At 42.7% G+C, this 22,338-nt stretch overlaps 1 protein-coding gene across 5 annotated transcripts in view; it reads right to left on the bottom strand.

Annotated features, from left to right (window-relative positions):
* The window catches only part of CTBP2 (C-terminal binding protein 2), a 248,667-nt gene that overhangs the window by 62,180 nt on the left and 164,149 nt on the right, over positions 1-22,338 (bottom strand). Inside the window, exons 1-2 of one of the 5 annotated variants that reach the window (XM_066618905.1) lie at positions 18,231-19,455; positions 17,718-18,188 (exon numbers count right to left, since the gene is read on the bottom strand). The exons of 3 other annotated variants lie outside the window; for them this stretch is intronic. In XM_066618905.1, coding sequence (XP_066475002.1) covers positions 17,718-18,188; positions 18,231-19,455 — 1,696 coding nt within the window. Of the gene's footprint in view, positions 1-17,717; positions 19,456-22,338 lie in introns of those variants that run through there. One more of the 5 variants, XM_066618904.1, reaches the window with a different exon arrangement.

The raw sequence follows: 22,338 nt of genomic DNA, 5'->3' as shown, positions 1-22,338 counted from the left end.
AAGAACAGCCACTGGAAAAGGTAAGTTCAGAGCAGGGATGGGGGCAGGGTGGGGGTGAAATGGGGAGGGGAGAGTGACAGTGGAGGTGAGGGCAGGCTGCTTCCTTTGGGCCCAAGTGGCAGAATTAGCAACCTCGGGCCCATGAACTCTGCCTGCACGTATCCACTCAAACTTGTGCAAGCAATATAGCTGACACAGGCACAAATTGATCCGTTGTGGCTGCTGGGGCTTACCCTGGGACAAGGGGAAAAATGTCCCCTTATCCCAAGGAGACCTCCAGCAGCTTAAATTCCCCTATAGAATGCAGCGTAGCCAGCACCAGCACAGCTGCATCACTGCATGGGAATTTCATTCAGATTGGGTTGCTGATTGTCTTTTCACTGATGCAGTCTGCCAGCACTGGCTTTCTTCAGAATATGAACTAGTCCTATTGATTTAAGACATGGCATGTGCAATACTGGTACATTTATGAGTTCTCCTACCCTCTTTCCTCTTTTTCTTAGAAGCCATGAGAAGTCAGTCTCTTTGAATGAGGGGGGAGGTGCATTTGTCCTTGCATGGTTTCTCTTGGTGTCATAGGGTATCCTTTCATTATCAGATATTTAACGTTTACTGATCTGCATTGTTTTCAGTGTTTGGTTGTGGGCTTCATAAAATGAGCCAAAGTAGATAAAAGTAACACTGAACAAAATCTGATGTTCTCCAATAAGAAAATGCATAACTTCCAGGTAAGAAGACGTGGTAGATGGGGAACCTGGCATGCTGTAGTCCATGGAGTCACGAAGAGTCAGACATGACTTAAATGAACAACAACAAAGAAGATGGAATGCTAGAATTTCAGCACCTGCTTTGAGTTTTGAGAGACAAGATCTAGCATTCCATCTTCCTTGTTGTTGTTGTCCATGTAAGGCTGCATGTTTTCGATTTGTGAATTCTGAAATAAAACATTAACCTGCATCCTTTATATACTCATTCCTGAAGTTTTTTGTTGCACAGGCAATAATAATATTCTTCAGAAAAGAACTGTACTACTCTTTAACTTCTTTGATGCATTTTTATTAACAATATTTATATACCGTTTTTCAACTAAAAGTTCACAAAGCGGTTTACAGAGAAAAATCAAATAACTAAATGGCTCCCTGTCCCAAAAGATCTGTCACAATCTAAAAAGATGCAAAAAGAACACCAGCAGACAGCCACTAGAACAGACAGTGCTGGGGTGAGGTGAACCAGTTACTCTCCCCCTGCTAAAAAAGGAGCACCCACTTGAAAAAGTGCCTCTTACCCAATTAGCAGGGGTTAATGATGCATAGGTTTCATGAACTTTAAAGTTAATTGCCAACATTTAAGCCCCCTACCGTTTATATTACTTCTCCTAATTTTGGACTCCAGTTTTCTATCCACCTGCCAGCATATTCATCCCAGTCACTTTTAGCCTTGCAGGCAATTAAACCAGATTCAAAGCTATGTCTAGACTGTATTCCAGGGACTATCTAAACGGCAATATTTGAAATTCTGTTAGATTTTCTCCTCCCCCCCCCAAAGGATACAATAGTTATCTCAGAAATTTTCAGATCTTTTACACTGTGTTAAGAAAACAAGCAATTAAATAGTCCTTGCCTGCTGTGGTTTGGTCTATATCAGCCTTTGGTCTTTCCAATGAGCAATTTGAAGGGGGAATCTAGGAGTGAGCCACAGTGACACAGTGCTTTTCTCCACTGTCTCCCAGGGGAAAAGCTTTTTATCAAATACACAATACACTGAAAGGAAACCACTACCAAGCTCTGAAAGTTCTGGTTTCAGAAACAGCTCAGTCAATAATGAGATCCCATTTCTCATTCACTATTCTCAACAGAGCTTAAAAATTCCTTATTTGCTTTGTACAAGCTCACCAAAATAGGATACTCTCTCTCAAACATTGGACCTATGTTTATACTACACAGAGCTGTACTTACAAACCCTTTATTGGAAGTACTGTTTACTTTGTTGAACACACAATTGTAAATTTAAAGCATTATCTTTCCAGGAATTGTTCAGGGACTCAAACTACTTAAACTATTTCCTAAATTGTTCTCTCTGAAACACATGATGCTTAGATGCTACTTCCCAATATCAGTTACCTCTTATGTACAGTGGGATTAGAAGCAGCGACTGAACTTACATCCTTCCTCATTTCTAAAAGATAGTTCATAAAAGATGCACAGAAGATAGCATCTGAACCAGGAGATCCCACAATAATTTTAATGTGGTGGGGTCTCTCATATGGCATACTGCATGGGGAAACTATAGGATTATCTGGGACACATATGACCTTTTGCACATAGTAGGAAAGGATGAAGGCGCAGAGTTCAAGAAATATTTCTGTCTCCCCATGTGTAGAGATTATGTGGGGAATAATGTCCAAATAGGCCCTGTGTTGCAATGAATCATCAGTGGGACCCAATTCTTTGAAAATGTGTGAGACTGGATTTCAATTCAATTATCAGGCTATGGAACTCATGAGAATATAGAAGTATTAACAATTGCAATTATGCCAGAAAGTTAAAGAACTTATGACCCTAATTCCACTTTCAGTATGTAGTCATAAAGAAGGTCCATTTTCATTTTCTTCCTTGTCACCTTTTTTTAAAAAGAGGTCAGTTCATAAACTCTCAAATGATAGGTAGAGGATTTGTTAGGGCCCAGTGCAGGTCAAAGGAATATGATGAGGTACAAGAAAGGTCAGTAAGTCAGCAAGCAGATTCTAAAGTCCATATGTAGATGCTGTGTGGAAAAAGTGAACAGAGAAATGCATTTTTCCCCTTTCTTACTAGAACAAGGGGTCATTCAGTGAAACTGGCAGAAGGTTCAGAATGGACAAGGTGAGGTATTCATACAGTATAGATTTAGTCAGAGGAATTCACTGCCAAAGGATGTGGTGATGACCACTCACATGGATGGCTTTAAAAGGAGATAGGACAAATTCATGGAAGACACATGGAGGACACTACCAGTCATAATAATTATGCATCATCTTCAAATTTCAGCAGAACTATGTATCTGAATACTAGTTCCAGGGGAAGAATGGAGGTATGTGCCCACCCCACCCTGGCTGCTTATGGGTTTCCCAGAGGCAGCTGGTGGCCACTATGAGAAACAGGATGCTGGACTAGATGCCAAAAACTGATCTCCTTTGAAAACTTTGATGCACGTGGCATGTTCACATTTTTGTTACAATCAAATATAAATAAAATTTAAGCTGAAAAAAAGATTAGACTGAGAGACTGATCCTATGCATGTCTATTCCTCATAAGTAAGTCCCATTATAATCAATGGCTCTTAATCCCAAGTAAGAGTGGATAAGAATGCAGCCTGACAAATATAAATGAACCATTACTGAATTCCAGCAACAGAACCATCTTTGAGATTTATCCTCTACGTAACAGTTTATTTCCTAAATACATGATCTTAGTTCAGGACAAAGAAATTTAAACTCCAGAGTTAAATTGTCTTGCCTATTTTTGATTGCACTGCTGGGGGGAAAAAAAAAGAACAGCAACACAAATATAGAAACGGGAAATATTACTTTATATTCACTCAAAACTAGCGCATATGAATTTTCTTTCAAAGAAGAGAGAGGGCATCGGAATCTAACTGAACTCCCTCTTGAACAGTTAATTGCTGGAACAGTAATCTTTTTGAAAGAACTTGGTGAACAGCCCCAATCATTGGACTGGTGGGATGATGACTAAATAATGGGGACAAGGGATGGGGAGAAGAAATGTGAGTGCGCTTTGAAAACGTAAAATATGTCCCTTGCTCAGAGACCAGAAAAAGCACAATCAAAATGCACAAAGGGCTAGAAAAAATATAATGCTGCTATTGCATTAGGAGAGAAATACTTTTTTTCCCCTGCTGCTATTGTCTAAGGATCCAAAGTTGTGTGCTCACAGCCCTTTCCATGAGGCCCAACAAGCTATAAACTGCTCTTAGAAATATTGTCCACTGCAATTTCCAGGAAAACAGTAGCATTTCTACAGAAATCAAAGCTAGCACTGTTATCTTTTAAAAATTAAATTAAACTGAATTTCGACAACACTGTTAACTCTTTTTCTGGTGTATTTATAAAAATCCTATCAATACTGAATTACAAGAGTGATGTTCCAGAACAGAAAATCCACCTACTGTTTCTCATCAGTCAAATGATAGTATGATGATGTACATGTGACTCAGAGACATGGAAAAGGCCACATTCCTGTTCAGTGACATATGCATATTCTGGGACATGATGCGGGGAAAAAGTTCAGATCAAAGCTAGGAGTATTGGATGGGAGGGCTTAAAGCACAAATAAGACTGTTTTAAGGTCACAGTATGAAAATTTTGGTTAATAATGCCAAACACAGATAGGGAAATTAATTTTTCAATCCATTCTTTCTCTTAAACATCATCTGGAGTGGGATCAACAACACAGTGAAAATAAAATGTCTTTGAGAGCCTTATATGAAAAACAGTCCTTAGAATAAAATCTATACTTCTTACAACCCATTCAAGAGAAAAGCCACAAGAGTCAGTGAAGGAAAGACAAGCTATGGAGAATGATGGACACTAAAACTGTGTCAGCAAAACTATAGCCTTGACTAAAATTTTCCCCTGGGATAATTTCTGCCCATCACCTCCAGATAAAACATGCTTTTTCAACCAATAGTTCAGATCATTTTTTTCCTCCTATTGGCTTCCTAATTCTACAAAAGCAATACTGGAAAAGATGTTGAAATTCATAAAGTATATATCTAACTTCACACTGAAGTGCTATAATATGGAATGGCTTGTCTGGGTATTCATAGTAATGATAAAAGTTGTAGGAAATTCTTTAGCCAGCACCGTCCATGTTTTATCAATGCCAGTCTGGTTTCTGCTTTCAAAGCTCTCCGGTCTACACCATTTGAAGCCCAATAATGCAAAGGGGAGCAGGAGGAGGAAGAGTTGGAACAAGATAACCACTCATAGATACCTGCACACATATTTCAGAAAGGAACTCCATGATGGATACGCCAAGGCTAGAGTTAGAGGTCAATAAGAGTGGAGGTTAATAAGTTTCCAGAAAGCAAGACAGGATTACAGTATAAGTCTTACTGAACACAAAGGGCCTACTTCTGAGTAAAATAAATAACTTTTCAAACACTTCTAGCAATAAGACACTGAGGGCCCAATCCTGTCCAACTTTCCAGAGCCAGTGCAACCACAATGCAAGCCCGAGGTAAGGCCTCCATGACTGTTCCCCCATCACAGGATGCAGCACATGCCCTGTTGGCACAGCTGCATCAGTGATGGAAAGTTGGGTAGGATTGGGCCCACAATTAGCCCACGACATCCTAATCAATTGCAAATGTCATTTCCGTAAAAAAGAGGAGCAAACAAGGCAAATTCGCTGATGAAATTCAATTTTCAGTTAGATCTTCTTGAGCAATTAGATCATAGTAAATCAGCAAGGCAAGTTGATTAACACCCAGTAAAAGCCCATGCATGTTTAAGAAGTAAATTCACCTGTTCCATGAGGCGAACATGTAGGTATATATATTGTCTGCATACAATACATCTGTATACTAGTATTAGTATTAAGACTGAGGCCTATGTTGCAAAAACAAAGAGATTCCCACCCCCCCATTTTTGTGGATCATCCCAGGGCCTCAGAATGCCTTATAAGTAGGGGTAGTCTAAAAAGGTAAAAATGAAATGAAACACATAAATACCACCTACATGACAGTGATTACACCTTTAAATGCTTTAAAACTGTTTAAAATGTTAGCTGAGAATAAAAACACATACCATCTCTTCCACCAATTTTTATTTTTGGATAACACTAACATGCCCCCACCCAAACAAAACCGTTTTAGGTTGCCTCTGCTTATAAGGACATAAAAACATCACCTCCAGTTTCTCCTAAGAAACTAGAAATAGTGGTTTTTTTCCCCCTTTAGAAGGCATTCTGAGGGTTGGGAAGGCTGCATGTGGCCTCCCTGGCCCTCAGAACACACTCCGGTCATGATTGAACCACAGCTCTGGTTGCATCTGCAAGGTCCAGGTGGCCCCTGCCCCACAGGTTAGAACACAAAGAGGATGAAGAAATCCAGGGGTACTGAACCTACAGATAACACAGGCCCACCCGCACAGAAAATCCTATAAATAGGATAACTGTGTAAAGATCAGAGATCTCAGTACATTCAACTCTGATTTACAGCCCAATCCTATCAGATATAATGACAAAACCATGACAAATGTATTCCAAGTGAGTGATTTGATGCTGATAAAGTCATCTGAATTGTTTGCGCAGTTGTTTTCGCTTAGTTCTTAATTCTTGTTGCAAGTACCTTTGCCCAACTTAGGCTGCAATCCTAACCACACTTTCCTGAGAGTAAGCCCCACTGAACAAAATACTCCTGATTAGACCAGGTTAGGAATGCGCCCTTAGGCTGGTTAGCCAAATGCAACCTTCCTGAGTCAGAGCCTAAGCTATGAGTGTTTACTCAGAAGTAAGTCCCATTATAGTTCATGGAGCAGGGTCCCAGGGAAGTGTGGATAGGATTACCGCCTCAGTCAGACCTGATTATGGTGATCCATGCAATGGCTAAATTGAGATTGGATTACTACTACATTCTGTACATGGGGCTGACTGTAAGTATACTGAAAGCTCCAGTTAGTAAAAATGCCTCTTCATGTATGTTAACCAGCATCAGACCATCATTGCTATACTGACTGCAATAGTTACTGACTCCTTTCTGAATTATTCTGAGTAACTCAAAGTGATGGTTATTACATTTCAAATTCTAAATGGCTTAGGAACACCACACATGAAATGCTACCCCCATATGTGACCATAAGTTATCTGTGGTCTGCTAGTGAGGCTTTTTTGCATATCCTGTCACACTGGAAGTTTGACCTGTGGAGAGGAAAGAAAGGACCTTTTCAGTTGTCATTTCGCCTGGTGTCCAAATCTGCATAAGTTGACACACGACTGACCCAGGCAGGGCCAATGGTGAAGTGAGGACTGCTCTTCAGGTATTCAAAGAAATCCCATGACCATTACAGCACCACTCCAAGAGCAAGTCCAGTTTACTCATGAGAACCACACCATGTCTACTCATGAGTAGAGAGATTTCTTGTTCCCATACCTCCTGGTCGCCCTGGCAACCAGGGACCGACAAGGAGAAGCAGCAAGGGAGGAAGGGTGGGGAACTGGAAGAGGAGAAGGTATGAAAGATCATTAGTGTGATGAAGAGGAGAGAGGAATTAGCTTAGAAGAGAGTGTAGTGATGTGCTTGCCTCTCAGAGGACCACAGAGGTGATTCGGTTTTCACTAAGAATCTGAGGTCTACTGGGAGAGGGTCTACTCCAGGGGTTGTAACCACAGGAGGCAGAATGCCCTCCCCCATATTTTGTCATGGTAGTTAGCGGAAAACTCTCCCTTGGCAGAGATGTGCGAGGTGGTGTGTGCAAGGCGGGGACTCCTGAGCTTCTTGTTGTGTCTTGTTTTTATTGTTCTGTAAACTGATCTGATTGTCTCCTTTCTGGGATGGGAACAATGGGGAAGAAATGATTTTAAATAATCATTCCATTTAAATAATGGAATTGATTGAAAAAACAACAACATAGGATGCTGCTTTAAAGTAAGTCACACCATTGGACCATGTAGCTCAGCATTGTCTTCTTGACTAGCAAAGCCTCTCAGGACTTCAAACGGGAGACTCTCTCAGATGCCAGAGTCTGAACTTGGGAGCTTTCCAATTTGCAATGCCCCCCTTTATTTCAGTCCCTTGTTTTAGCCTTATTTTCCTGAAGGATGCTGACAGAGTAATTGTATTCTCCCTTAGACAACTGCAGGAGAAATGCAGGGAACAACGACAGCCACTCTTTATAGCCTTCATAGATCTCACAAAGGCTTTCGACCTGGTCAGCAGAGACGGCCTCTTCAAGATTCTCCCCAAGATTGGATGTCCACCCAGGCTCCTCAGCATCATCAGATCTTTCCACAAGGACATGAAGGGCACTGTTGTCTTCGATGGCTCCACATCAGACCCTTTTGACATCCGAAGCGGAGTGAAGCAGGGCTGTGTTCTTGCACCAACCTTGTTTGGGATTTTCTTCGCTGTCCTGCTGAAGCAGGCCTTTGGAACTGCAACAGAAGGCATCTATCTCCGGACCAGATCAGACGGAAAGCTCTTCAACCTCTCCAGACTGAGAGCAAAATCCAAAGTCCAGCTGAAATGTCTGCGTGACTTCCTCTTTGCCGACGATGCAGCTGTCACTACCCACTCTGCCAAAGATCTCCAGCAGCTCATGGATCGTTTTAGCAAGGCCTGCCAAGATTTTGGACTGACAATCAGCCTGAAGAAAACACAGGTCATGGTTCAGGATGTGGACTCACCTCCCTGCATTACAATCTCTGAGCATGAACTGGAGGTTGTCCATGACTTTGTGTACCTTGGCTCAACGATCTCCGACACTCATTCTCTCGATACCAAGCTAAACAAGCGCATCGGTAAAGCAGCTACCACGTTTTCCAGACTCACAAAGAGAGTCTGGTCCAACAAGAAGCTGACGGAACATACCAAGATCCAGGTCTACAGAGCTTGCGTCCTGAGTACACTTCTGTACTGCAGCGAGTCATGGACTCTTCGCTCACAACAGGAGAGGAAACTGAGCGCTTTCCACATGCGCTGCCTCCGACGCATCCTCGGCATCACCTGGCAGGACAAAGTTCCAAACAACACAGTCCTGGAACGTGCTGGAATCCCTAGCATGTATTCACTGCTGAAACAGAGACGCCTGCGTTGGCTTGGTCATGTCGTGAGAATGCATGATGGCCGGATCCCAAAGGATCTCCTCTATGGAGAACTCGTGCAAGGAAAGCGCCCTACAGGTAGACCACAGCTGCGATACAAGGACATCTGCAAGAGGGATCTGAAGGCCTTAGGGATGGACCTCAACAAGTGGGAGACCCTGGCCTCTGAGCGGCCCGCTTGGAGGCAGGCTGTGCAGCATGGCCTTTCCCAGTTTGAAGAGACACTTTGCCAACAGTCTGAGGCTAAGAGGCAAAGAAGGAAGGCCCATAGCCAGGGAGACAGACCAGGGACAGACTGCACTTGCTCCCGGTGTGGAAGGGATTGTCACTCCCGGATTGGCCTTTTCAGCCACACTAGACGCTGTGCCAGAACCACCTTTCAGAGCACGATACCATAGTCTTTCGAGACTGAAGGTTGCCAATACATAATTGGAGCTGTGAAGGCCACCCAGGGCTAACCCATCCATGAGGCCAATTGAAGCAGCCACTTCAGGCAACAGATTGGGGAGAGGGGGGTTATCTCTGTCTGCCTACGGCCTACTGCCTCCAGTGCCACTCCTTGGATTGAAAAATGAATTGGGGGACAGAGAGAAAAAGGAAATTTGGAGGGTAGGAGTGCTGAGCTAGAATATTGGGGGAGTGGCAGAGACTGGCACATCATTGGGTAAGGAGGATAGCATTGGGCATGCTGCCTCAAGTGTCAGGAAATCTTGGGCTGGCTCTGAGGCCAACTAAAGTTTTGATCATTGGTCACCTTGGTTGGTTAAACTCGATAAAGTGAAGATAAGACTCCTAGCAGTAAACACTAATTCAGAAGAGGACGATTCCTTCATTTTAAAGGGAGGTGTTCACCTGCCAGATCCTGAAGAAACCATCTTTAATTTAGCCTGTTTTAGTGAGGTTTCAAATCTTCTCTTCATAGATCTAACATATTATGATTGAGCAACTGCAGATACATCTGGATGGGGCATCTTTCCTCAGCCCATTCCAGTGAGGCTTCTAATCTGATTAAGGGACGAAGTCAGCTTTAGTGGTCCTGGTGGATTAGCTGTGTCTGGAAACTAACAGAGATAAATCTTTCCTTTTGATAATTTTGGGCCTCTCAGCAGCTTTTGATATGGTGGATCATATAACATGGTTAGCCTAGCTTAAACAGCTAGCAGGAGTATTGGGTCTGACTCTTAAGTGCTTCCATTACTGCCAATCGGTACACCCTTGTGGGTCATCCAGTTCCTTGTTTATTAACATATGGTATTCCAGAAGACTCAGTTTTATTAACAATGCTGCTTAATGTTTATATGAAAACACTGAGAAGTTTTCTAGATCTATGCAGTTGGATTTTAATGAGTAAGGGCCCAATGCTATCCAATTTTTCAGTGCCGGTACAGCCATGTCAATGGGGTGTGCACTACATCTGGTGGTGGAGAGGCAGTCATAGAGGCCTCCTCAAGGTATGGGAACATTTGCTCCCTTACCTTGGGGCTGCACTGTGACTGCACTGGTGCTGGAAAGTTGGATAGGATTGGGCCCTAAGCTAGTACATCTAGCTCTATAGTTCCTTAACTGAGGGTGAAGACAGGTAGACATCCTAAAGTATGATGGAAGTGGCTCTAACACACATTGCTTCATTCCAAGACATCTGTTTTCAGGATAGAGTACTAAGCATATAAACTGCTTTTGTCAAACTGAAAATGTATGTCTTTACCTTAAGGTTCCAGAACTAGCTGTCTTTTAAACAAGTTTTTTGTTGAATGAAGTTAAACCAATTGAAACTGAATCTAGGCAAGATGAAAGTAAAGTTAATGAACAAAAGGAAGAAGGGAAGTGATTGCTATCAAATACAATTTCAGCAAAAGAAAAACTTTGGGAAGAAGAAACAAACCTTCAAGAGTTAGGGTGCAAGGTGAAGAACATGGCAAGAATGAGTATCAATATATGAAATGTACAGCCCAATTCGAACTGGGCTTTATGATAGTGGGAAAAAAGCAGTTCCGCTGTTGTAAATGGCCATTCCAAGTGTTGGAGGCCTGCTGTCACAGCCATGTAGGACCATGGGTAAGCTGGGGGGGGGAGTATGGGGGGAGGAACAGGGCAGGGAGGAATGAGAGAATATTTCGGCAGGGAGTGGGCAGAAGGGAGGTGAACTGGGGGAGGGAGGCGTGGATTTTGGTGGTACAGGAATGAGCCAGAATCCTCTCCCTGGTCCTCTCCCTTACACTTCTTAATTCTGAGCCAGTAAAATGGTTTCCCCTGGGGGCTGGGGATAAGAATAGGCCCTCAGTTTGGCTGTACTTGTCGTAAGAGGTGACTAAACAGCCACCGGGTTGATGGGACTCGTCAGCCTGGGAAGGCAGCTCATCTGAGAGAAGGAAAACTCTGACCCCAAACCTCCACTGCCTTGTGGCTACATTCAGTTATGGAAAAGGCTTCAGGAGTCAACCTCGAGGCAAAATCAGGAGCCGGAGTCCCTGAGGCAGTTCATGGCTGAACACAGTCACGTTCTGGCAACTCCTGCGACGCCACTGGGACCAACCGTATTGGCCTCTGCCTTTCCATTGGACCATTTCAGCCACGTGGAGAGGGGGGATTTGCTGCATGGGTAACAGCCTATCCTCCATACCTACTTTACCCAGGCTTCGCACACTGGAGAGGACACTCTGTTCCAGAACCACCATTCAGAGCGCAATACCATAGTCTTCCGAGACTGAAGGATGCCAACAAAATGGTGCACACCTGTGCTGCAGGGCTCCACTCCCTCCTCTATTCCACCTCCTGTCTGCTTCCTTATCTTGAGATTCCCTCACCTCGAGGAGACCTCTGGGACTGCCATCCCACGGGATGCAGCGCATGCTCCACTGGAGCTGCTACATTAGCAGGGTTTTTTAAAGTTAGAACTGGACTGTTACTTCTCTATGATGTTCTGAGCCCAAGTAATCATGATACTAATTCAGCTACAGCCTCCATCAGATCTCATTCAAAGTCCGTTTGCATGATTATTAACTCAGCTAAAAATTTACTACCCATAGATGAGATTGCCAACTACTGTAACTTCATCATGAGTCTCATGGTTTAAAGAAATTATTTTAAAGCCTAAATTCATTACAATCTTTAATGCTTTCAAAGTGTTTTTCTAGCCAACTTTTGAAACTATACGAATATCAGTTATAGGTTTGGAGCCCAATCCTGAGCTCTTATCGCCGGTCCTCTGCCAGCGCTTTGTGTCGTAAATGTGCCATAAGGCACGTGGGCAGCCCTCAGCGCCAGTCCAGCATCAGTCCCAGCTCAGTGCTGGCTGGCACTGGGCTAGCGCTGGTAGGCTGCTGCTGCTCTGCAGCTCTCTGAACCGCTGGGTGGTGGAGAGATGGTTGGGGGGAGGTGGGGGAGAGGGCGGGGAGGAGGTGTGCTGGGGGGAGAGAGGGGGCAGGAGGGACTGGAGAAGCTCCGTTCCTCTGCATCTAGGGCCTTCGTGTCAGGCTGCAGGCCTGATATGGAGGCCCTTGATTCTACGGCAGCCATGGGGTTGCCGCAGAATCGAGTAACCTCATCGCGGGGCTACGTATCTTACCTGGGGGAAAGGGACAAAAGTCCCCTTCCCCCAAGGAGCCGCTGGCAGCTGCCCTGTTATGCATGGGATGCTGCAGCAGCCGTTTTGGTGCCCCAGCAGTGCTGGCACAATGGGCAGCTCAGGAGTGGGCTGTCAGAAGCCAAAGACATTTAAAACAGTTGCCAATGCTGAGTTAGTTAAGGTTAATTTTTTAATACTTTCACAGAGAACTACTTGGCAAAGGAATCAATAGTCAGTCAATTTTGATTAGTGATGTTTGATTAACGATGTTTCAGAGTTTTGGAACTGGGGACTGCGTGGCTGTGTGTCTTCAGAAACAATGTTCCCAAGTTGGAAATGAGAAGCTTTTTACAATACTAACAAAATCTCTTTAAAATTCAGCTAGAGCATATGTACTGAACGCATAGGACCTTGAGTGTGGTACCTGGCATCTCCAGGTGGCCCTGGGATAGACCGGTCTGAAACTCTGCACAGGAGCTGCCAGTTACCTTAGACAGTGCTGAACCAGATGGACCAATGATAATATTCAGTATAATTTCCCAATTTGCCTGTTGGCCCAATCCTACTATTGTGTTGTGCTGCCAGAATGAGTGTTCTGGCGGCACAACATACTTTTCAGCAGCCGTAAAATGTGACCTGCTAGGCTACGCTGCCATGGCAGCAAGTGGCTGGCGCCACGTGGTAGCGGATGCCTGCTGCCACAGGTAAGAGTGTGTGGAGGATGGACAGAACAGGGCAGGCAGAGTGGGGTGGAGACAGAGGCAGATCAGGCCTCCAAAGGGGGCAGTTTCAGCTGTAGCAGCACATGCCAATACCTTCCCTGGCCTGATCCTCCTTCACAGATCCACACCAGCAATATCACTAGTGCAGGTCCAAGTAGACTGGTTGGGCCAAGGACCCAAGGGCAAGGGAAACAAATGTCCACTTACCCTGAGAAGGCCATTGGAGGCTGAAACTCCCTCAAGGGCATCACACTGGTGCCTCTGCATCACCACTTGGGGAGTTAGGTAGGATTGGGTTGCCTGTATGTTCACTTCAACTTTCACTATGCTCAAAACCTACCTTCCAGAAGCAGCAATTGAGGAAAACGGGAATCTCCTGGACCTTCTTTAGGACCAAAAGTCTTCTAAAAAGGAAGCTTCCCTAACAAAGATGATTTGGAAATAATAATTTTCTAGAGTTTCTGTATCCCTGTCACAAATGTGTCTCCCTGTGTCCCAGATTCAGGGAGCAAGGGCATTTCTAACATGGAACACTGGGACCTGGCAAGTTCCCTTCTCTGTTCAACTCTCCACTGAATGGGGAACAGGGATGCTGTGGAAGGGTGGATATGATGGCGGTGGCACAGTGACGATGGCATGCTCCTTTATCCTATCACCTCTGGGCAGCCTCTCCACCCCCCCTCTCTCCTCAGATTTATGCCAGTGAAATTGCTGGCGCAAGTCTGAGGAGACCCATTGCAGAGTGAGAGGCTTACAGAAGTGTAAGAGAATTTAAATCCCCTTTCTTCTCAAAAGTCTCCTGATATGCGCCCCCTTCCCTGTACAATAGTCACATCTGGTTTTTGCATGGGTAGGGAAAGGCAGGATTGGACTGTCAGCTGTCATCCTTCCCACAATTCCTGAGATTCACTCAGGAATATATAATAGGCACTCACTATAATAGGCAGAGAACTGAAACTGAACACTTAATGAATCAATTGGCCAGTTAAGATGTGTTCTATGAAATAGAAATCTAATGGTCAATGGATGGTAGGGCTGGTTAGGAATATTTATTTGTTTTAATTAATTCTATAACTTATTAGTTACATTCTTAGTAGTAGCACCTGAACTAATGCACAAAAGTAATGTACAATAAAATTCATCAAACAACCCCAACCAAAAAACCCAGAGCAGCAATCAAAACAAAAAATTTCTCAAGGTCAATCAATTAAAACAAATTAACAGTGAGGGTTCTTATTGTAAATGTTTTGACTTTTGGGCAAACTCTACTTGAAAATCAATGGTCAAGTGAATCAAAGACAGATATGACAAATCATATTTCAACATTTTGAATTGGTTTTCATTCTTTGAAAAGAAAGACGAGGCAGTTCAACAAGGCAGGCTCTGTATTTATTACAAAGCCTACGGGCACGCAAATGAAATTGTTTCCATTTATGATTCCTTACCTTTCTATGTTTGTCCTCTCAATCTGTTGGCTAGCTATATAGTCAAAATGTAGATAGTATACTTGGGATTTTTTTTTGCTTATGTTTATCTTACAGATAGGTAATATAGATGTCTTGTATATTAAATCAGTCTGGTATAGATTAAAAATAATGATGAAAAATAATTTTCTGCTGAAGTAAAAGCCATTGAGCCTTAATAAATACTTCACCAAACCTTAAAAAAGCAATTTTTTAATTGCTTAAAAGTAATCCCCATGAACTCACCAATTTTATGAATTAATTGGAGGGGGGGAGAATAAAACAGTATACCTTAAAGATAAACTAATTACATATTGAGAACAAAATACATTTTATAAACACATACACTGTAATTGTTTTTTAAATTCTAACAGTGCAGGTAAAAAAACACACACAAATATAAGGGGCAAGTATCAACATTGATTAAGCTAACATTTACGCTGTCATTCAAGTAACCTTGGCATTTACAGAGACGGACTTCTTTATCTTACCTCTGTCAGAAAATAGGACATTAAATATAAATGTTCTACGTTTGGCCTATTTTGCATCTAAAGTATGACCTTCTGAATATATGTATGTACGTGTGTGAAACTGCACTTTTTCTAAACACTGTTTGAGAATGCTTTTGCATCAGGCTATATACACGTTTTCAGTATAATTAAGGTATCTTATAACTGTCATTTCACCCATATTTTATTTACAATGGATCTTACCTTGACTCCTACTTTCAATTTACATTTTAAGAAGAGGAAAAAACACCTTCCTTCATTGTTTGGAGGGAAAAAAAAAAACCAGAACAAAATAGGACTGGAGACAAAATTTGCTGAAGGTCCTACTTCTGCTAAACCTTTTCAGTGACTTCAATAGGAAGATAATCTTTCTGTGATTATGACCAAACCCTCTCGTTGCTTAGCAACACATAATTAAGGAATATGTTTTCAGATCCGCTTTGCAAGCTGGCCATTATCAGATGAAATTACTGGAGCAACAAATGTCATCCTCATGCAAATGAGTTGGTTGTAGAGAAAGAATGTTTGACTCTGGTAGCGAGCAGCTCCGCATTTCAACAAGATTGTTGGTATTGTCTTATAAAAACCACACTGCATTTTTTTTTCTTCCAAAACTGTGCATTCCGAAGTTTAAATAAGAAGAATTCAGGGTGAAGACAGATATTCTAAAGTGTTGTGGAAGTGGTTCAAATACATACTGTTTCATTTGCAGACATTTGTTTCAGGGCAGAAGATGTGTTTTCAAACCACTTTCACCATGTTTAGAATGGATGTTCGTCTTCAGCCTAACAATACACCAACTCTAATGAAAATTGCCTGCGTCCACAATGCCTGCTCCACAGAAGTTACTAGCTGATGAATGACTGGCACTTGATCACTATTGCTGTTTTCTTGTTTTACTTCTATTCCTGTTGTTTCTAAGGTAGCATTAACTGACAAAACAGAGAAGCAGTGGCTGACCAAATGCAGCAGTTGCAACTAAATGTTTAAAAAAATTATCCCCAAACCCGGACGGTTTTTCACAGATAGATCATTCTACTTGAGTATTAGCAAAATGAAAACCATCAGCAGGACCATAATTCAGCAAAACAAGTATTTACGTTTTAATGACATAGCATTTTATACCTTGCACCCCATGTTCTTCCCCCTTTGCCTTTTTCAAAACAATTTATTCCAAATTTTTTTACTGTGTTTCCTGATATATTTGCATATGCAGGGTTCTCAGCTATTCCAAGTGTATGTGTACAGATGGATTTATTTCAGACAAATATTAAACACCATAAAATCTAACTGAAGAGAAATCTATGTTCAAAATTTGAAAGGTAAGGATGTTTGAATTTTGAAAACTTTCAGTTCCCCTTTCAAACCAACACCACATCACTGATAAAAGCATAGTTTTATGTCTATAAATGGTATAGACATAAAACAATTTATTTTGCAAATCATTCAAAGTACTTTTAAATCACACTGATTTCAATGGAAGGGAGTTAAGCATATGCTTAATTCTCCAACTGAAGTCAATGGGACTTAAGTGTGCTTCAGTGTGCCCTTTGTTAAGATGGGGGGGGGAGGTTATGCTTTTGCATTAGACATGCAGCTCAATCCTATGAATATTTACTTTGAGCAAGCCCCATGGAATTTGATAGGATTCACTCCCAATATAGTGGACCTGATACTGCAGTCTTAGTCACAAGCTAATTAGTCACTTTTGCTACATCGTGTTTTAATGGAAGAAATCAACTTGTATGTTTACTGACTTGCAGTTCCTTCAATTTCAGTGACTGGAACTGTCTCCACTGGGGTTTATTCTAAAGTATTCTGCGCTACAAAATGGATTCCTTAGGTACATATATGCTGAGTTTCCATCAATTTTAGAAACTTATCCTGGTTATTCAGACTCAGAGCAGCAAGCAGAAAAGGAATTTCAGACACAAAAAAGACACACAAGAAACAAGTCCACAACTTTATCACTCTAGTGGGTTAATGATTGGCTTTAGCAGTAAATGCAGAGCTATTTTCTTAACTATTTCTATATTCACAAGAATTTCCAACAGGAAATCAAAAGGCACACCTTTTATTAGAGGTAGCCTATTAAAAAAAAACAAACAATAACAGAGGACACTCCCACTTACCCCCCTCCCCCAACATACAAAGTAATGAGAATTACTGCCCACGTTAGGCAGTTACAGAATCACATCATTAGTTACTGGGTGCATTCATAAAGGAAACATTAACAGTTTCCTCTGAAAAACACATTTGTGCTGATAGCAACAGGGAAAAGTCAGTCTAAAATGAAACCTTTCAGCCTAATTGCCTCCAAAGTGTATGGTATCTAATCTTATGTTCCTTGAAAATAACAGAATCTGCAAGAGTCATTGTGGAATTATGATTAGGCATACCTGCCACTTTTATCTGATGTGAACTAATTTTTTTTAAAAGTCTCATTTAAATCACACAGTAAATCCCAGCACTGGTGTTAACTTTTTTATGGTAGGGTGGATCTCCTCAGCTTATGTGTTGGTAAGTATAACTAATTATTTACATACAAAGCTATGAGAACACTGACTATTAAAAAGGGTTATAGTTGACTATTAAAGTTCTAAAGAGTTCTAGAAAGTAATACACTTTTAAATAATTACTTGGTTCAGGTGATGCCATGGTGGAGACAATGACTGGTGGCCCTGTACGTCTCGTGGGCTTCTGATAAGGAGAATGCTGCATTGGAAAGCTGGGTCCTGCCGGCACCAAGTTGGGCTCCATTTGGGCTCCTTGCTTTCGAAGGAGTTGAGGGCTATGCATTGGGGACAAAGGAGGATTTCTTTCCCTCTTCATCAGTTCCATGGGTACCGTGTATGTAGTTGAGTATGCTATTTTGGGACTTGGATGAGGGTTTGTCTGCATCGCATTCACTGATATTCCAGCCAGAGGGGAATAGCCAGTTGCTGGACGAGTGTGCATATTGCATGGTCCAGAAGCACTGTATCCAGAACTGGGAAGGAAAGGAGCACCTTGATGCGGTAACCCAGATGCAGGGTAAGTTGCTGTTTCCAAAAGATGTTGTGTTGGGGCGCTAGATGGACGGCGAGTTATTTCTGCTACTCTTGGGGATACTGGCTGCATAGTAGCAGGAGGTGGCTGATGCATGACTGTACCATCTGCCATAGGAGTGGTGGCAGGATGCATTCCATATTCGTTCTGGAGCAACTCACTTCTATGACTGAAGCTGTTGGATCTGTGCCTAGGACGGACGATGGTGCTCTTCCTATCCTGCCTCTGCAACTGTATTTCGGCTTTGTAAGTATGGGCAACACGGGAAAGCACTCTTGCTTGCCCTAGATTTGGAGCAACTGATTTTATGTCATTGTCCTCCATCATTGCTAGCAGGCTGGGAGTATCAAATCCTTGTTGAAGCAAGGCATTCAGCGTGCTTTCAGATACTCCTTCAGAACGCAGAACTGCTAAGAACTCTGGATCCACGTTTCTTTTAATGTCCTGTCCTGGAAAAGGTGCAGGCATCTGAGTATGGGAAGGAGTTGCTGCTGTTTCATAGCCATCGTAAGGAACTTTGGAACTGACATTTTCCCTGACTGGGCCATAACCACGATTTACAGGAGCGGGTGGAAGACCTACATTTCCGTCAGGTGTAGTAGTTGAATTTGGATCAACCACCAAACAAGTTGGGGCGACTTGTCTACCAGCTGCAGAATCTATAGATCTGTCCATTGCATCGTTATAAATTGGTCGGCTTGGAAATGCTGGAGGTTCTATTCCATACCTAGGTGTGGGAGGTTCGACACCATACCTTGCTGGAGAAGGGTCTCTGTTTCGAATCCTCTGTGCATCAGGAACCATTTTTGTCACAGGATCTCTATACATACGGCTTGCTTCATGTGGGGCAGGTGATCGTACTTGCATCTGATCCCAAGCCAATCTGCTGCTAGGCATGCCATAATTCTGTACTGGTCTGTTCATCATGTGGTCTCGATAGTAGCGCGGATCTTTAGGTGATCTAGCAGCTAAAGAAGGGTCACTGTAGTAATCCTGAGGTGGCAAGGAACTTCGTGCAGACATTGCTGCCTGCCTGTCGTAGTAACCAAATTCAGGAACAGAGCCTTTCCTTAAAGGACCTTGGTTAAACACTGGCTCCTGGTACGGATATGGCTCTTGCTTCAGTTCAGCGCCTCCCTGCAAGATGATATCATGTGGTCTATGAGTTGGCTGCTCATACCAAATTCCCTCGCCACCGTAGGTTAGAGAATTCCTCCTCCCTGGAGGTCTCTGGTATTCAAATGCATTTTCATTCTCCCAGTTGCCATCATACCATCCTGCAGCATCCCAGCTCTGAGAGCGGCCAATATGTTTGCTTGGAATTGGCATTGAAGCACCGCGATATTCAGCTTAAATAACAACAGGCAGGTTCTCTGGTTAAATCTTCTGATGCATACATTAAAAAAAAAGCCACCCCCAAAGAACAAAAACAAAACGTGCTGTATTTGAATCCTTTTGTGTCTTCAGGAAACAGCCGATCAGGTGGTTTACAATTTCAAAGTGTTGCCTAAATTATTAATTCTTCGAAACTTTAGTAGACAAAACACAGAAAGAGGCAACAGTTACTCAGCCTGGCTCCAAAAACTGTAGAATGGAAATTTTCTGCACAATTCTGACAAGGAAAAGAGTTGCTGCACTTAATCCAGATGGTTTATCCCTTCCTGCCTGGGATGACTTGCTCACATGGACAACTAGTCAAACTGTGTGTGAGGATTAAGGGCTAAATAAAACCCCTAAAGCTTTTGTTCCATGTGACACCATTTTAGCCTGACACTACCTACCACTCCAGGCCATTCAAATATCTCACTACAAATTCCTCCTCTGATTACATACTTCCAGATCCTATCTTTTAGATACATTTTCTATGCATAACATAAAATTTATTTTAAAATTATACCTTCCTCTCTAGAAGCAAAAACCTTTAGCAGGGGGTGGGGGAGGGTAACAGAGCTTCAATGTCAATTCAATCTTAATCCACCCTGATGTAATGCTAATCCACTGCACAGAGCTAAGGACAAATTAAACAGAAGCAGGCATGCAAGCCCAAAACAAAGCCATGGCAAAATATACAAGTATGTAAGATCATAAGATCATGAGAAACAAGCCAGATACCTGTGCCACACTTCACAAATATTACTCTGTGTGCGCACCAGTAAACCGGAGAATGGGAGAGCAGAGAGGCCAGTTTCAAATTAGCTCCATTAATTATTCTCCAAAAGGATTCGTCATATTATTACCATAATTCTTAAATCCTTTCATCATCCCAGGAAAGAAAATTGCAGAGGTGTATTCTGGAATTAATAATTTTCAGACCTAAGAAATCATCACAGGGAAAGGAGAATCAAAGACTCTAAAGCCTTGGTATGGCAAAACACAAAGAGAGGACTAGTTTTTACCTATTATCCCCTGGTACACCATTAACACACACATACTATGTGAAAATACACATGCAATTATTATATTTGGAATAATCTCAATATTACTTGTATAAATGTATAATCACACATTTACTTGAAGAAGAGGTGAGAAAAAAATTTGTTACTTGTAAACTCACTAGCTATTTCCACGCTTGGTTAAAATGCCAGACTACAAGAACCACTTTATAAATACTAATGAAGTCCACGTATATTAACAGACAATAGCCAAACTACCACGAATCCTTGTTCTCACAATAATGAATAAATTTTTTGTAAGCAACAGTCATAACTGGAGAACATGTTTGGGAATTTCGGCGTTTTCTTTCTCTGTAAAATGAACAGATACCCATACATATGTTAGATTGAGACGTCTGCAAAAGGAGGGGGTGGGGAAAACAGTCCAAGTCATCTTTTTTGTCAGGAGGTCAGCTTGTGCATTTTTAGGGCTAATCCACAATCAAATGTTTGAAGTCTCAGCCATCACATGACAACGTATTGTGCTATTTTGATAGCTAAGTCACTAATGCAGTCTAATGCTTCTATCATACAAATACCCCTGGGCTATATTTCTGACCCAAATACAGACAGAATGCCTTAGTAATCCCTAAATTTCTTTACCGCAGTAAATAGTACAAATCCTCTTCAGCACACACTAAGAATTTTATATACAAAATGCAACACATTAAAAATTACCCTCTACTGGATTATTCTTGCATTAGTATTATTAGAAAATATCCGATTGTCAAATGAAAGAAATTTTGATCCTGAGGCCCAATCTTATCCACCATTTATGCTGGCGGAATGCACATTCCACTGGTGTAAATAACTTTATGGCTATCGTAAACATGACTAGGCCAGTGCGTGAGGCTTGGATGCAGCCATAAGCAGTGAGCTGCCAGATCTACGCAAAGATGGAAGGACACTTGCTGATGCAGTTAAGTGAGCACAAGGGGTTGGAGCAGAGATATTCAAACTGGGGCGATGCCCCAGCCAGACAGCCCTGGTCTCTGCCCCCTTAAGGGGCATGGGCAGGAAGAAGGCAGCGATGCGAACCCCAGGATTGAGTTGCTAAGGGAGGCTGCAGCGACTGGGACGTACTCACCCGCCCTGCAGCAGCCTGTCAGGGGTGCAGGGAGCCCTGCTCGAGGCTCCTCAACATTCCAAAAGTGAAAGTAAAGCGATCGAGCTCCACTTCTGCAAAACCGGAAGTGGAGCGCGATCACTCTGCTTTCACTTTGGGAAGGCTGGGGAGCCCTGCAGACGGTCATGCAGGGCTCCCCATACCCCCAACAGGCTGCTGCAGGGACTGGTGAGTATGTCCCAGTCCATGCAGCCCCCCTTAGCGACGCAATCCTGGGGATCACTTCACTGCCTTCCCCCTGCCCTCGCTGCCTCCTTCCCTCCCCTGCAAGAACTTACTGCGGTCTTCAAACTCCCTGAGAGTTTGAAAACCACAGAGCTGGAGGGAGGTGGCTAGGGAGTTGAATGGTACAGGGGACAATAACTTGCCTGGAGGCTGCACCCAGTCCTCCAGAGATCAGCACAGCCTCCTAGCCTCCCAAACATGATCAGAAGTCACTTTTGGTCCTGTCTGAGGTCCTCCTTCTGAGGAGGAGGCTTGGATGTCACATGCAGCCTCTCTGACCTCAGAACACCTCCTGAACATGACTGGAAGTCTGAGGAACTCCAGAGAACTCGGCATCCAGAGATGCTCAAATTCACAAATGCCGAGCCCACAACTAAGGAAAACCCACTGTATTGCCAACATACTAGAGGAAAAATAACAGTTTGCATG

The sequence above is a fragment of the Tiliqua scincoides genome, chromosome 3 (genome assembly GCF_035046505.1).
Source record: "Tiliqua scincoides isolate rTilSci1 chromosome 3, rTilSci1.hap2, whole genome shotgun sequence".
NCBI classification, from domain to species: Eukaryota; Metazoa; Chordata; class Lepidosauria; order Squamata; family Scincidae; genus Tiliqua; species Tiliqua scincoides.
The sequence above is the reverse complement of the archived record's forward strand: the minus strand, read 5'-3'. Positions and strand labels throughout refer to the sequence as shown.